The sequence below is a fragment of the Sturnira hondurensis genome, unplaced genomic scaffold (assembly GCF_014824575.4).
Source record: "Sturnira hondurensis isolate 20B ecotype Veracruz unplaced genomic scaffold, ASM1482457v3 Scaffold0018525, whole genome shotgun sequence".
NCBI lineage: Eukaryota > Metazoa > Chordata > Mammalia > Chiroptera > Phyllostomidae > Sturnira > Sturnira hondurensis.
The window spans coordinates 7412208-7428658 of record NW_028091156.1 but is presented as its reverse complement, the minus strand read 5'-3'; the positions used below and the strand labels follow the sequence as shown (position 1 = coordinate 7428658).

The 16451-nt window shown below is 44.6% G+C and overlaps 1 protein-coding gene across 1 annotated transcript in view; it reads right to left on the bottom strand.

The window, feature by feature from the left end:
- Positions 1-16451, bottom strand: part of GPATCH2 (G-patch domain containing 2) — a 122008-nt gene that overhangs the window by 28772 nt on the left and 76785 nt on the right. Inside the window, exons 6-8 of the mRNA XM_037069494.1 lie at positions 15484-15548; positions 10848-10887; positions 4821-4885 (exon numbers count right to left, since the gene is read on the bottom strand). Coding sequence (XP_036925389.1) covers positions 4821-4885; positions 10848-10887; positions 15484-15548 — 170 coding nt within the window. The remainder of the gene's footprint in view (positions 1-4820; positions 4886-10847; positions 10888-15483; positions 15549-16451) is intronic.

The following is a 16451-nucleotide window of genomic DNA, read 5'->3' as shown; positions in this document are numbered from 1 at the left end:
CAAGGCAAACTCTTAGAAGTGAAAAGTATAAGAGAATATTTTTAATCAATTAAAAGATTTGGCAGCTAACGTTGTCGAAAGTGCCCATAAATTTTTAAAGATGACAATATATAACAGTTTTAAAAAATTGGAGAATCATTTGATGGTTCTCCAATATCCAAATAATGAAGAGAGAAGAAGACGACCATTGAAAGCTGAAGACGTTGGAAAGAATGCCTTCAACATCCTGAGTCAAAATGGTTTCCAAACTGGAATTCAATTCCTGGCTAAATCAAGCCATGTGAGGGGAGAAGGACTTTCAGCTGAGCAGAGTCCCACAGATTTCACCCTGCCGGCTTTCTTCCCAGAAAGCTCAGGACAAACAACGGCATGGGATCCAGGAAGCAGGTCATCCCACCTAGGAGAGGAAGGGAACCCCCCGGGATGGCAGTGAAGAGAGACCCCAGGACGGCAGAGGTGCGCAGCTCGGGACAGCAAACAGTCCCGAATGGACCGGGAGATGGGGGGTCCTGGCGGGTCGCCCCCCGGACTGGAAGGAGAGCAGCTGCACTTCTGGGGAGAGGAGGCCCCACAGAAAGCACAGCAAATGCAGAAAAGTGACACATGTACGGAGAACATCTACATGCACAACCGCATTAATACAAACGACTCCTGATTTGATCTGATTCTGATGGAACTATCGGGGAGAAAGAGGGAAATGCAGGTGTGTGTGTGTGTGTGTGTGTGTAGGACACACACCAGTGACTCAACAGGTGGTGCTAACCCAAAAGTCCTCCAGAAATAGTAACAGCAGCATGTAATTTAGGTTCCCACCAGAAGAAAGAGCTAAAAGAGCCATTTTCCCAGGAGGGTAAAACTAGGGGAGGGGGAGGGATCGGGCTGGGGCCTGCGGTACTTTGTTACAAGTCTTAGACTGAGGAGAAATATGATGAAAACTGAAATTTAACAGTGGTTCAGGAAACACACAGATGGAAATAACAGTACCTCATTTTTAACAATAGCTAATGTTGGAGCTCTTACATTGTAGATGCCTTAGAGGTATGAACTCATACATTCCTTACGACAACATTATGAGGCAGGTACTAGTATTTCCTCTGTTTTACAGAGAAGGGACCTGAGGACAGACTAAGCGATTTGCTCACGATCACCCAGCCAGTAACGGTGAGACGAGGATGAGAGGTCAGATGCTGGTGTCCGAGGCTGCACACGGAGGTCGAGGCAAGGCCGCGACCCACACTCTGCTGGCTTGGCACGCATTGGAAATCTACCTGCAAACCTTTTGGTGCCGGGCCTCCACCAGTGAGCAGTGCAAAAGCTCTGTCAGCATGAGGCTCAAAGAGAGGGTCAGTAGAGACCAGCATGGCACGTTAAGGCAGAGTCCGAAGGTGCCAGTGGATGGGGGCTTTGGAACGTGGAGCAGAGACTTGAAGGAAATGGGGAGCAGCTGAGTGGGGAGTCAGCTGCAGGCAGAGAGTTCTGGGCAGGGAAGAGCAGGTGCAGAGGCCCCGCAGCGTGGCGGGCTTGGTGTGCTGGGGGGACAGGTATGCGAGTGGTCCCTTACTCTGGTTGTACTTAACGTTTTTCCAGTGAGTGATGATATTTGACATCATTTCCTGTGTGTATTCGCCATCCACACATCTTCTGTGCCCAGGTGTCTCTAAGTGCTTGCGTTTTAATTGAATTAATTTCTTATTACTGAGTTTTTAGAGTTCTTTACAAGTTCTTGACATGAGTCTCTTATCAGACATACGATCTACAAATATTTTCTTCCCGTCTGCGACTTGTCTTTTCATTCTCTTCACAGTGTCTTCTGAGGAGCCTAAGTTTTCAACTTTGATTGAGTCCGATTTATCAGTTTGTTCTCTCATGGACTGTGTTGTGGGGTTCTACCCAAAAGTCTTTGCCTCCAAGGGCATGAAGATTTTATCTCATGTTTTCTAGAAGTTTTATGTTTTTAGGTTTTGTGTTAAGTTTGTTATATGGTGTGAGGTGTGGGTCCAAGTTCTTTTTCCTTTTTTTGGCCTATAGATATCCAGTTGTTCTGGTACCATTTGTTGGAAACGCTATTTTTTCCTCCACGGAACTGCCTTTGTGCCAGCTCGACACTCAGGGGTCTGGAGTTGTGGGTGTGCGTTTCCTGACCCCAAGTTCTATTCCACGGGTCTACTTTGTGCCAGCTCGACACTCAGGGGTCTGGAGTTGTGGGCACGCATTTCCCGACCCCAAGTTCTATGCCACGGGTCTACTTTGTGCCAGCTCCACACTCAGGGGTCTGGAGTTGTGGGTGTGCGTTTCCCGACCCCAAGTTCTATGCCACGGGTCTACTTTGTGCCAGCTCCACACTCAGGGGTCTGGAGTTGTGGGCACGCGTTTCCCGACCCCAAGTTCTATGCCATGGGTCTACTTTCCATGTCTGCACCATTGCCTCCCCTTTCGTCTTTACTGCAGCTTCGCGATAAGTCTTGAAATCTGAGAGTGTTACCCTGTCAACTTTCTTTCTTACTAAGTTCGGCCATTCCAAGTCCTTCGCATGAACTTTCGAATTAGCTTGTCGATGTCTATACAACAGACTGATAAGATGTTTGTTTGGAGTGCATTAAGTCTACGGATCAGTTCTGGGAGAAGTGACATCTTGAGAACATGAAGTCTCCTGACCTAGGAACAAGGCATCTCTCTCTAGTTATGCAGGTCTTCTTTAATTTCCTCTCGGCCTTGTTTTCATACACCCCAAACACTGATGAAATGTGTAGGGATACATCTGATAAAATACGTGGAAGACTGATATGATAGAACCTATAAGACACTGCTGAGAAAAATTAAAAACCACCGAAGTATTTGGTGGTTAATTGTGTTCTATGTTTTGCCTCACATTGTTAATTTCTTTCCATATCTCATTCAGTTAATATTCATCATGCTAATTTAACACTTTTCTGATTTGCTTATTCTAACAAATCTGCTTCTGTTGGAATCAGCAAGCCAATATATTGCTTTTTCTCTTGAAAAGGCTGTTCTCCCATGTCTCGTTCTCTGTCCTACCAGGCATTGCTTCGGGAAAAGGCCAGTCTCCTGCAGCAGCCCTGAATCTTTTGGTGACTGGAATCGAATGAATCTCACTGAGGACAGGAAACCATGGTCATCACACCCTGCCAGACAAAATGACTCCTCGGGTAAGGAAATTGTCCACCCCACTCACTCCCAGAGGGGTGAGGATGTAACTCTGCAGGTCATCGGGGCTGGGGTTAGGAGGTGACGACCTGTGACCAGGTCCCTTCAAGGTTCCCTGCCCCTCCTCGCAAACACAGCTGCACTGGTGGCCCCTTTGCAGACACCTGTCCTCTCTAGGCTCCCTGACGGCCCCGAGGTTGGCGTGCTACCGCACTGCCCGGTGTTCTGGGCAGTGAGAAAAAATGAGAGCAAGGTCGCTCTCCAGTTTGATATGAATCAGAACATTTCTGTGCTCTGCTTGGTGCCCGCCCGTCCGGGAATCTTTAGCCAGCGTCTCTTCGAATGTCAGGGTTTCCAGCCCTCCTCCAGCAAGGGCTCTGATTAAACGTATCTTAGGCCTTTTCTATGCCTCTTAACCACTCTCATTTCTCCAACTCCTTGAATTACTTTAATGCTATATTCTAGCCTAGTTCTTCAGCTGTATCTCCACGTCACTAATTCTCTTTAAGAACCGTATTTCTCATTTCTAACAATTATGTTTTTTTTCAAATGTGCCTCATTAATTCTAATAGTCATCTGTTCCATAAACATTTCACCTATAGTTATTTATAATCGAAATAAATTTCATACAGAGTATATATAATTACATGTAATTATACATATACTTGTATATATAATTACATGTAATTATATATATGCACACACACTTGTATATATGATTATATAATTATTGGTACCTCATAATTTTAGGGTCTGACCTCCTTAGGGGTAAATGTATTGGTTTTATGTTCACTCTCACTGATGGTCAGCTTCTGTGTGTGCAGTTGAGACATTAGCTATGTGCAACTGAGCTGACATCTGCTTCTGCAGGTACCCGATGGGCTCTTGGTTGGGGCTAGTTTCTGTAACGTGGTCCCTGGGGGCCATGGCATCTGCGGCTGGGTGTTAACACGGGGGCTGGTGCACCAGCGACGGCAGGCCGTGGGACGAAGGGACACAGGGGTGGCTGTGAGGTCAGTTATCTTATTGCACACTGAGCAAGTGTAAACCTCTGGCCAGGAGGCTAGACCAATATTATGGTCACCATCTTCATATCAATAAAATTAAGTCTTTCCAATCACCACACGTAAACTTTGAAAATATATCGTCTAAAACAATGTACCAGGGCCCATGCTTTGTAGTAAAGAAGAAAAAAAGAACATCGACTCAGTAACAGAAAATGAGCAAGAACCTAGAAGCATTTTTAAAGAGTGTATTTTCTGTATACTCATTTATATATAAGAATAAATAAATGCGTTGCTCTCTCATGATTTCTAAGTGCCACTTAAACTTGGTGGGGGGAATTAATTCTGCTTTTTTAAATGATAAAATACAATAATTACTCTAAATCCTGATTAGTTAGGGGCAACAGACATTTTCTTTCAGAAATTTATTCTTTGTTGTTCATCAGCTTTTACAAACATACATAAAATGGTATCTTTCTATGCATGACTAGTAACCCTTAAATATATTCTTATAAACAACACATAAAGTATTTTAAGTCGGCTCTTTAGAACCAGAGGCCACCGGACCACAACGCGCCGCGCTCACACTGCCACGGACAACAGCGGCTGGGACGGACTGATCAGCATTAGAAGCGACTCTGAATGGCTTACCTGCCGGCTGTCTTCCCAGAGCAGGCCTTCCTGTGTCCCCTTTCGGCTCGGTTATCTCGCAGAACCTGACGTTATCCGAAGCGTACAGAGAAAGTTGTAGAGACAAAAACAGGTCTGTTACATTATTTTGAGAGTAGGAAAGCATTCTTCCCGTTCAAAGGGACACTCTTCGCTCACGGCACGGCTTTTCCCCTCCTGATTTCCCATCGAACAAAGACAGCTGCTTTTGCTGAAGCGGCCACTGAGACTCTTGTGGACATGTCGGAGAGAGTGGGCCACCTGGGGCTGCCCTGACCGCCTGGGACTAGAGGTCTGGAACTCCGCTCTGATCCTGGCTCTGGGGAGGGGCCCTGGGGACGGTCACAGGACCCCTCGCCACCGGCCTCTACCACTGCGTTCGGTGAGAATTTTTCGAGGCTTTGCCACCTATGCTGCTGACAGAAAAGATATAATATTGTTTCCCCTGTATTTATTGACCTAACAAAGAAGTACACTTAAAACATTCTTTCAAAGAAACTATTAGTTTCAAATAGATCACTAGAAGAAATATACATTCAATTGCCTTCTCAGAATGCCTGCCCCACCATCTGGACTCCTTCATCCTCACTTTAACTATTTGAAAAGAAACAAACGAAAAAAAGAGTCGGGACTATTCTTTATTGTTTGTTCACTCAACCTATAGCTTATTTCTGCAGCAAATGATTTCACACAGATGAAACTACAAGGAAGTTGTGTACTATATCAGAAATCAGCCCTCAGAAAAATGGAAATCTTAGAACTGGGAGTGCAGGGGGATGTGCGTTCTAATCCCTGCTGTGCCCGTAACACAGAGGTCAGCAGGTTTTTACGACGGATCTACCATTTACAAGCTGTGTAACCTTCAGCCAAGCACTCCACCTCCCCAAGTCCTCGTGCCCATCTGTGAAATGGACACACAACCCCTTCTACCCAGAAGGCTGCTGTGTAGAGCAAGAGAACCCACGTGAGATGCTTAGCACGGTGACCAGAACGCTGGACGTGCGGAGAAAATGGTGCAAATGCCTTGATTGTGATGATCATAAATGAGCCTGTCTGTCCGTGGGTAGAGTCTGACCAGTATGGAAGGCCTTTAATGAAGCCACCGCTTTGAACTGGTTAATGGCATCCTTTAGAATCCGTGATGAGCAATGTGTGGTCATCTTTGAGAAGGAACAGGCCGTAATTAGGTCACCAGGGATGTCTTCAGGAAATAAGTGTGTATTCCATCTCTCTTAAACACCTATTCTTCCCAGGCCCATGGCCACCACCCTGGCCCAGACCACTTTCTGTCACCTGTGCACGCCTCTCGCACGCGTCCCTAACTCCAGTCTTGCCCCAACCTGATCCACTGCTCTCCACCAGCTGCCGGTCATTCCAGAATCAGACAGACCCCACAGTCTTGCACAAGACCCTTGTGGCCCTTCGCAGTCTGATCACATTCCTGAACTCCTAATTTCTTATACTTCCTTCTACCTGCCGTCTCACTTTTTCATTCATAGAATATATATCCTAGCCAGACCGAACATTGTGGTTTGGGTTGTGGGTCGTGTTCTTGCTCACCACTGGCCCTTTGCTTCCGTTATTCGATCTGCCTGCATATCCAAGGTCCAGCACAGGGCCTAGGGTTTTTTGTTGTTGTTGCTCAATGGGAGGGGTTAGCTACCTTTTCTAACTATAAGATGAAAGGCAGACATTGGAACACTATACCTGACGATTGTGTTGAGCTGGTTAAAACCGAGAACTCAAACTCCCAACACCATGTTTTGAGATGAGAAAAGAATTCTATAGTTAAGTTTTTCTCCAGGGTAACTACAATGACAAGCTAAACATTAGGGTGTACCCATGGGGTCTGGCCCACAGGGAGGCCACCAGCAGGGTGACCTTCAGTGACCTTAAATGAAACAGCGCCTTCGCTGAGTTCCCACATTGGGCCCCCTTCCACTACAGTCGCGTGGGGATTTCTCTTCTTCGGCACGCGTATGGTTTGGATGGGCTTTGTAAGTAAAAAGAAACAAAGAGTGGGATTATTCAATACGATGCACCTATAGTAGGAAGCCATCACAACACTAGCTCACTTTAATAATAAAATTATAAATCTGGGAATAACTTGCAAATTTACACTCAAGCTCAGATTTAAAAAATATATCTGATCTTTAAAAAAACTCAGATCTTCGGGTAATGAATGAACAAGTTCACATGGGAACCTATGTCTCTAAAGGGGCAAAGATGAAAAAAAATTAATCCAGAGTATTACCAGAATATATAAAAAAACGAACATGGATTTGTGTTTGAAAGGTCCCCAACATGTTTCTGCTATGCCCTGAAAGACCAAAAATGGGGGGCAAGGAGGACAGGTCACCAACTCACGATAAAAGCCAAGAATCCCCGAGCTTTGCTCTAGGAAGCAAGTGCATGTGGCGCATTAGGCTTTGAGGGACTTCTCGTCCTTCCTCCTGATAATTTGCTGTGTCCTTGAACTCCTATCAGTGTCCCAAGTTCAGTCACTTTCAGGGCTTCTGACTCCACAATGTCAACTCTGATTAAAAACGGGATTTCTGAGTAGGGTGCGGAGTGCTTCTTCCCCTCCGACTTTCACATTGCTGGCCTTAGGCCACACGGAGAACAAGCCCCTGGTTAGTGACCTGCAGGTGTATATTAAACAAGGCCTCACGTAAGAATCACCATAAAATTCATTAACATGAAACCTAGTTCCATGCAAAAAGGGACACAGTTTGGAAAGTTGCTGAATCAAACCAGGAGAAGTGTTCCGTGAGGATAACGGGTCACAGCAGGGGGCGGAGGTTTTCTGTCGTTACGCAGGATAATTTTACAAGATTATTGTGTCAAATCCCTACCAGGAGAGGAAGACGTGAAGAGGAGAACCCTCATTCCACCTGTCCTGTTCCTACCTGACATTCAGAAGGCGTTCAAGCTCAGGGCCGTGTACTGGCGGCCACTTCTCACCCAACTCCTCCAGTGTCTGCAAACTAATGCAAAGTCCCATCCCACTCAGCATCTCTGCGCCCTCAACCTTACAAAGGAGAACGGAGCAAGGTCTAAACCAGCATCTGTGACTCATTAAGAGACTTGTGAACTGAGTCAGAATGTCAAAGCGGAAGATGTTCAAGGAGGCAAAGTCTCAGGAGGGAAAAGGGGCTTCAGCTTCCGGACTGACTTGGGTATTGTCCCTCTGTGGCCTTGGCAGTGTTCATGGCGCCCTCGCTGTGGCCTTCCCTAGCACCTGTCCTCACACTGCAATTGTTCTTTCTTACCCCAGATTGGAATCACCTTAGGGGAAAGGCTACGCTTTTTTAAAATTTTCTTTTTATAAATGTCTCTTTCCGTAAAAATTGTAAGATGGGAGAAGGCCGTGGGAAGTGGGATTTCTAAATCAGTGGGTTTAGCATCAGGAGCACCTCTTTGTGTTTGTTAGTTGGCGAGAAACAAATAAAAGGGGATCACACAGGCTGTCAGTCACTCAGTCCACATGGCATCAAAGGGTTTTACACTCCACGGTCTCGCGTTTCGTCGCAGGTGCCTAGATTTAGCCAAGAGCTGACTATGCCGTAGTTTTTCCTGGACTAAGGCGAACGAAGATGATGTCAGCCCTCACAGTGTGAGTCATCGGTATGTGGAGTTGTAGACACACACAGAGGCTCAGTCTGCCCTCGTTTGCAGATTTCCTACCGGCAAATTCGTCTCTGCTGAAATGTGTGATGCCAGAATCAGTACTGTGGCAGTCGTGCGTGCGCTCCCAGGTGTGTGCAGAGGTAAAATATCTGAGTCCCTACTGGCACACGTTCCCAGCAGAGGTCTGACAGGCAGATGCGCTGTCTATTTTTAGCTCTCTTGTTGTGAACAAGTGTCCTGTTCAAAGGGCTATTTAGTGCTGCATTTTTGTCATTGTTGCTGCAGTTTTGTGTTCTTGTTGGCGACTTCACTGTGTAAAATGCCCCCTGAGTGTAGTGCTGGGGCGCCGTCTCATGCTCCTTGGGCAAGAAGGCTGTGGTGGTTTCTTCCAGCCCAAGTTCTGGTGCCGTTGGCCAGCAGCTCAGTGTTCTAGAACCAGTGATAGGTAACAAACGAGGTGTCTTGAATTGCATCAGGCTACAAATTGCTCAGCCAATGACAATGTTTCGAGCAGAGGATCTCAGGAAGCTGGCCCCGTGTTGTTCCTAGGAACCGTGTGCAGCGTTTGCCACTGTGGTCCGTGTTCCCCGTGGTCCTTGATAACCTGTCTAGGCTAGATCAGACTCTAAAGTTGAGTACGCAAGGTTGAGCAAAAGGCTGATCCCCAAAATTGATCAAACAGATTTTAATAATTCAAAGAAAAGGAATTGCTTTGTTTTCTTATCTGTATGTTATTAGCCATCAATTAATTTTTACCTGCAGAAGTAACGGTTGGGGGGAAGCAACCAGCTATACTAGGATCTAAAACATGAATTTATAATGTCATGTGAGTATTTCTCAAGTACTAAAAGGTAGAGAATAAACTTTAAAAATTGCACTTTGGGATAAAGCATATTCCGGTGCGACTCAGTACTAGGAGTGACATCTTTTGTAAGCATTGCACTCAGAGGAACCTGGAGTGCTTAGGAAAGCACGGGGTCCAACATTCACATTTGGAATAAGAAGAGGAACACATCAGAGACACCGGTCGGTCAGTGAATTTCCGTGTCTTTAGAAATAGCGGCTTGTACTCTGATATGATGTGAGAAGCAGCCTCAGAAAGGCAAATTGCTCTCCTGAAAAAAGGCAAACTTACAAAAATAACCCATCACAACTGAATTCACAAGGTGTTTTTCTCTAAATAGGCTCATGTGTGTTCAGCAATACAGCATAGTTTATAACGAAGGAACCTTCGGCACCTCCCTCTTCTAAGGAAAAAGGGCTACAGTACCTGCAGCCCAGCGTAGGAAGGAGAATGTGGCCAATACAGTAACGTCTCCAACAACTGTTACCACGCCCAAGCCCCTCTTTACCCAACTCCCACTACTGACCACCCCCTATGACTGACTTACCATCCCCACAGAAGAAATGATCTCCATGCATTTGGGATTTACTATTCCCATGTATTTCTAACATATCATTTTTTTGACCCACTTAAAAAATAACTTTTACAATCAATAATGAAAAAAGGCATAGCAAGGATGCCAAGCCTAAGACGTATATGTTTTATACATTTAAGCCCTAAGTCACCTCAGCATGCTGCAGACAAAGAACTAGTAANAACAACTGTTACCACGCCCAAGCCCCTCTTTACCCAACTCCCACTACTGACCACCCCCTATGACTGACTTACCAGCCCCTCAGAAGAAATGATCTCCATGCATTTGGGATTTACTATTCCCATGTATTTCTAACATATCATTTTTTGACCCACTTAAAAAATAACTTTTACAATCAATAATGAAAAAAGGCATAGCAAGGATGCCAAGCCTAAGACGTATATGTTTTATACATTTAAGCCCTAAGTCACCTCAGCATGCTGCAGACAAAGAACTAGTAAGTCAAGGGATAAAGAAGGTCAACTGCTCTCTATACAAACTTCACGCAAATTTGACTGAAATGGGTGTCAAGTTCTTGCTAAGTCAACTAATCACGCTCCTGCCATGAACACTAATAACAATTAAACACAACATCTAGAAGTACAACACCAACCTGTTAGAAACTACTGCCATTTTCTAAACTCCAAAGCTAAAAATATTCTCTTGCTGGCTGATCTCATGTTTCATACGAATTATTTAAACATATGTACTATTTAGTGCCTTAACTAAAGAGCCACAGAAATGAATTCCAGCATCTTTTCTCGCAACATGTGTGAGTAAGGAAGGTGGCAGGGGAACCCGGACGCTCACTGAGGGTCAGGCATTTGTCTAGTGTGTTAGGTCCTTTTCCTGTTGCCTGGACTTCATATCTCTTCTCGGGAAGCTGCCCCACCGCCCTGGAGAAAGACAGTTCAGTCGGAAGCAGACTGAGAAGTGTCCTTGAGATCAGAAGGCCCCTTACCTGGCCATGCTCCGTCCTTGCCCCAGGGCCGAACCAATGGCTGCGGAGGAAAGAGAGGAGGCGTTAGCCCGCGTGGACCTCACCGAGAGCAGCACGCGCTCTCCCAGGACCAGTCTGCGTGCACTCTAAGAAGTGTGCCGCCTGCCACAGAGCCTTAAATATGCTTTATTTTAATGGATATTTCATGTAATTCTAGACTTACAGCAATTTTGACAGAAATGTAAGAGTGCTCACAACCCAGTAATTTTCAATTTAATAAGCAAACTCGGTTAGAATTAAATTTCCATTTAATTATGTTAACATAAACTGCTGGGACTGGATTCATTTTATGAATCAATTCTGGTTATAAAATCTACCAATGCTATCATTTGGTACAACTTAATTATGGCATCATTACAACAAATTATGATCTTTTGATTGTTGGGAGTCTTAAAAAACATTGAAAATACCAGAATATCGTATCCGCTGGCTGGGTTCCACAAAGCTCCCGGGGTGAATCCAGGAGCATCAGCTGAACTTACCTTGAACCCGCCCAGAACAGTTGAAAGGCCACCACCCAGCACCACGCAAAAGGTCACACGTGGATGAGCTCATTTAGCCCTGACCACCTTCCAGTGGTCAAGTTCAGTTCTCCCCCGATACAGATGCAGCTTGGGTGTGGCTGGGAACACAACTCGATGTACATAAAGTAAAACGAATCCTACCTCCCTGGTAGTATCAGGAGGCTGAAGCCAGACTGAGACTCGGATACATAATTGTGGTTTAGTGTTAATTTTCCTTCCCTGTGGCGTATGCAGTGCACATAGTAGCAATCTGAACAGTCTCTCGGTGGTTTTTTCACCCCTAAACATCATCAGAGACACCAACATGCTTGTAGTTAATAATTTTAGGATTCCCCAACCGGTGTGGCATGCTACCGAATATGGAAGAGATGCTTAAGGCACTGTTTCTTTAACTGACTTTTGGAGGCGCACAGTGCGTGAGTCTGGAAAAGTCAGAGTAGCTGTACAGTGGGGGTGGAGCAGCAAGGGCATCGGCGAGAGTGGCGCTGATGAAAATCCTCCGAAAAACAAAATGCCCTCTCCTGACAAAGCACCCTCCGCCCATCGTCATCCCGAAATGCAGTTTAACAGTCGTCGTGTATTTCACCTTAGTATTTGGGGAAAATGTCTTCTCTAAGAAGGGACCGTTACTGTCTTTTTTCTATAACTAAAAAATTAAGACATACGTAAGCTAAACGACTGACCCAGGGAAGCACGGAAAATCAGAGGAGGAACCAATCCGGTGTATCTTACTTATCTCAACGTAAAGTTAAAGCCGCCTTTACTATAAAGCCGTTTGCGCGGAATTTCAACCTGTGAAAGTATTCCCAATGAGCATAACCTTTAATCCAGGCAAATCTTGCTTTAAGCAAACTCAATATTTGCACAAAAGATAAAATAAAAGGTGACTATTTGCTTTATAGGGGGATTCATCATAGGACTGTAAGTAGTTACCCACGTGCACTTAAAATAAATTTTAATGTATATGCAAGCCCCCAGGTAAATATCCTATACCTTAAAATGAAACACAAACACAATATAAATATCAATTTTCAAATCAACGAATGCATCATATTTATTCAATTTAAAAATAAGTATTTCAGAAGTGACGGGAAAAATATGTGAAAAAATTGTAGAACTATCTAGGGGCAATACATGAAAGGAAGTGGAGTGAATAAAAAGTAACCTCATCTGATGTTTTCAATACTCTTTAATAATAAGTAGTCATATATTAATTTTATTTTCCACATTTTAATATACGTGTTTTCAGAAAGTCAATTTAACACTATATTTTCTCAGAAATTAGGTAACTGATTTCTCTGTTTTAGCATGGGCTATACATTATAAGAAACTTAAAGAAAAGCAAGACAAAGTTTCTAAGGGAGACTATCGAAGGTATAGAGAATTACTGGTGGAAATTTGGGGGAAAATACCAAAGATTCCTTCAAAGGAGGCCGGGGCAGATACTGGTGCTGCCTGTTCAGATCCCCAAGCACCGCCCCCTCCCCCGCCCCCAACAACTACCACGGCCTGACTTCTCTGGTCAGTCAACAAAATTACTAATTGTTTAAAACATTATTTATAGGCGTTTCCATGAGTGCATGTTTGTGTGCCTGTAACAGTAATGAAAACATCCTCCTCGTATTCTCTCATGTGGACATCCAACACTTTTCACCGGAAATTTAAACATTTGCAAAGCTTTCGTTTTCTATCAATTATACACACTGATTTTACAACCATACACCACCTTTTAAATACATATAGAGAATTCCAAATATCACTGTAATTAGATATTAAAAAACATGACAAGCACTTCTTTAAAAGTGCAAAATTTCACATGTTTTTTTTTCCCCTCCTTGGGCTCTTTGTATTTCTAATTGGCTGCCTCACTAATGTAACTGACTTTCATGCTCCAAGCTGTCCAGTGGTCACTCCGTCACATTGCTCCACAACAAAAATGTTTGCATGTACGTATCTATCTATACACACACTCCCCCAACACGTGATTTTCTTACATTTCTATGACTATAAAACTAGAGCTAAAGAGTTACCTGGAAAAGTTGACCAGTCAATGCTGAAAACAACTGTTAGTTGGTAACAATCAGTTATTTCAAATCTGAAACTATTATTGTTAGTCATAACAATTAAACCAGCAGAATGAACACAGTTTGAAAATACCACACATGAAAAATAAAATTTCATTAGACTAGCATCATGAATAACTTTCCCCCCAAATTAGTTCATGTACCCCTTGATGACTGTTACCTCCAGCATCCGTTCTGTTCATACTTTGTGTTTTCATTGATCTCAGTGCTCAGAAACCCTATTCAAACAAACTGGTAAACACATTTGCTTAGAGAGCAGTGTCTTGTTACTGAACTCCTCCAGAGTCGTTCTGCTGCTTTCCCCTCCTACCTTCTGATAAGCAGATGGTTTTCAACTGGTTCTGAATTAGAAATCGGATTTGGATGGATATGGGTAGGAGGGAGTGCATGAACCCGGGGGCAGGCTTCCATGGGCAGCGAGGGGGGCATTATATTTGGGGGACAGAGGCCGGCCAGAGAGCAGGACCCCAGGCATTGGGAGGGAGAGAGAAAGGCTGAGGGAAAGGCTGGGGTGGACAGGTCACTGGAGTCTGCCTGTGGAGGGTGTCGAATGACAGGTGGAGGAGGTTTCTCCACTGGCAAGAGGCAATACCAGGTTTCAAGTAGGAGAGTCAAGGGGTCAGAGCTGAACTTGAGTGGTGTTCGGCCCCACATACTGAAATAGAGGGAACAGAGATGGGAGGACATGCTAGACCCACCGTCAAACCTAAAGGAGCTTTAATTAAACTCACGGAGCAGGGAGTGGGAAAGATGGGTCAGCTCGAGCTACAGAAGAAACTGACCTTGCAGCATGCAGGATTCGAGGTCATCACACGAATCCACTTCAGTGCCCAGTGTTGAGGGGACGGTAATAAAGCACATTGGGGTGACTAAGGAGACTCTAAAACCAGTGACATCTGAGTCCCCCCTGCCCCAAGAATCTTATTTGAGGGGACCCACTGGAAAGACTGGTGTGGAAGGGATGGCAGGAGAATACAGCGAGGGTTGAACCAGCTAATTTGAGAAGGGACAGTCAGCTGACTTCATCCGTGGTGTCCCATTTTAAAGCCATACTGCCCTGTCTCATGCACTCTGTAACTGCTCACTCCGACCAGGCACTGTGGGCCTGGGGTTACAGTGGGGACAGCGAGCCCTGGTCTGCCCTCAGAGCTCTGACGGTCATTGCCACGTGCAGCCTATGGCTTAGACACAACTCTGAACCTGCCTGCTACAGATGTTGTTTCATGTCAGAACAGACAATTAAGAAGAAAATATGCAAGCCTTTGGTTGCCATTCTGAGATAATAAATGCCTTACTCTGCTTTTTTCCCCATTCTGTTCAACGAACAATAGAGAGGAGGTCTTATAGAAATAAAAATGCGGGAAATTAGCTATTAAAATGAATATATAAAATAATAGGTATATAAACAGCATTTTATATAAATTATACTTATGTCAGTCTATATAAAACAAGCTATATCTGAGCTATAATTTTTGTTTTATAATTGTTAAATGAATTTTAAAAGTAGGATCTAACGGAGCCTAACGTGATTGCCTGCCAGAAAACATTCATTCAGTAATTCATTCAAGTCTTTCTACACTTTACAGCCTTTTGCAAATTCAACCAACTTCACAGGAGGCACACAGTATTGAGCCAAAATATGCAGCATTTCTAAGCTTTTCCAAACAAAGATGTATTTGGAAATAGCATTAGCACCTAGAAATTTACCCAAGAATTCATCAAAGTCAAAGCTCAACGACTTACTTTTTGGAATTTTAGTGATAAAGCACAAACAAAAGAATGGCAGAATTTCACAACCTTTATTTCAGTTTCTGCCGTGGGGGACTCATGGAAATGGTTCTGGTAAAACGGTCACTGGCCTGTAATGTTTACTCTTTCTCAAGCTGGATACAAATTAAGCCACTTTCACTGGCAATAGCGACGGACTGCCCAAAAGCAGGACATGGACCAAAGCCCGACAAGCGAAATAGGAAGTCAGGGTGTACTCACTCGTGGTAGCAATCTGGGGAGAAGTGGACCATCCTCTTGTGGCTGACGGGGCCAGGGGCGGTCCCCTGGAGGGAGGGCGGAAACAAAGAATGAGCCAGAGATGAGCTTCCAGAAAGAGAGCGAATTGCGGAGACATTTCCGTTTGCGGACATCCACTCTGAAACGGAGACTACAAATACTGAATCTCGAAATTGAAGCACCATTTCAGAGAGCAAATGGTATTTCCAAGGCCAATGTGTTTACCATTCATTCCTAGCAGGAAACAATATGCATTATGGTGCACACATTTATTTTTAAATTTATTTTATTGATCATGCTATTCGAGTTGTCCCATTTCCCCCTCTATTCCCCTGCACCCCCTCCCACCTGCATATAGACAAGGGAGCGAGAACACTGAGCCTTCCTATCGTTTTCCCATAAAGTTAGGAATTGTAATATCACCTGAAAGAACCATATTTTATCTCTATTTCTAAATGAAAGTGACAAACCCGATAATGAATTAAAGTTTCAAAACTGTCTTCAGAATGAAGCCTACTCCCATTAAAAAGGGATTTACAACTCCCCCGTCTTCTCGGAGGCTGTCAGCGAGAACGCAGCCAGCAGGACGCAAAAAGATCGCACTGTAACCGTCAACCAGACGCAAACTGACAACGAAAGGTTTTGCCGCGCTCTGTCGCGATAAAACACAAAGTCCTCCTGTAACTGCAGAAGTGCCACACAGAGTACAGAGTTTTAAAAAGGCAACGATGAGGCTGACGGACACTGCGGGGGTGGGGGGTGAGTAATGTTTCAAAAATGTGCTTCTCCTCATACTACTTGGGGACCAGGGTGCCAGCCTGCTGTCGGACACTCCAGGAGAGGCAAACCCTGCCCATGTGCACGGGCGGTGACATGAATAATGACCCCGTGGCCTGAGCACCACAGGTCCACATGCGGCTGCACTCCAGGACGGCCCCCGGCCCCGGCTC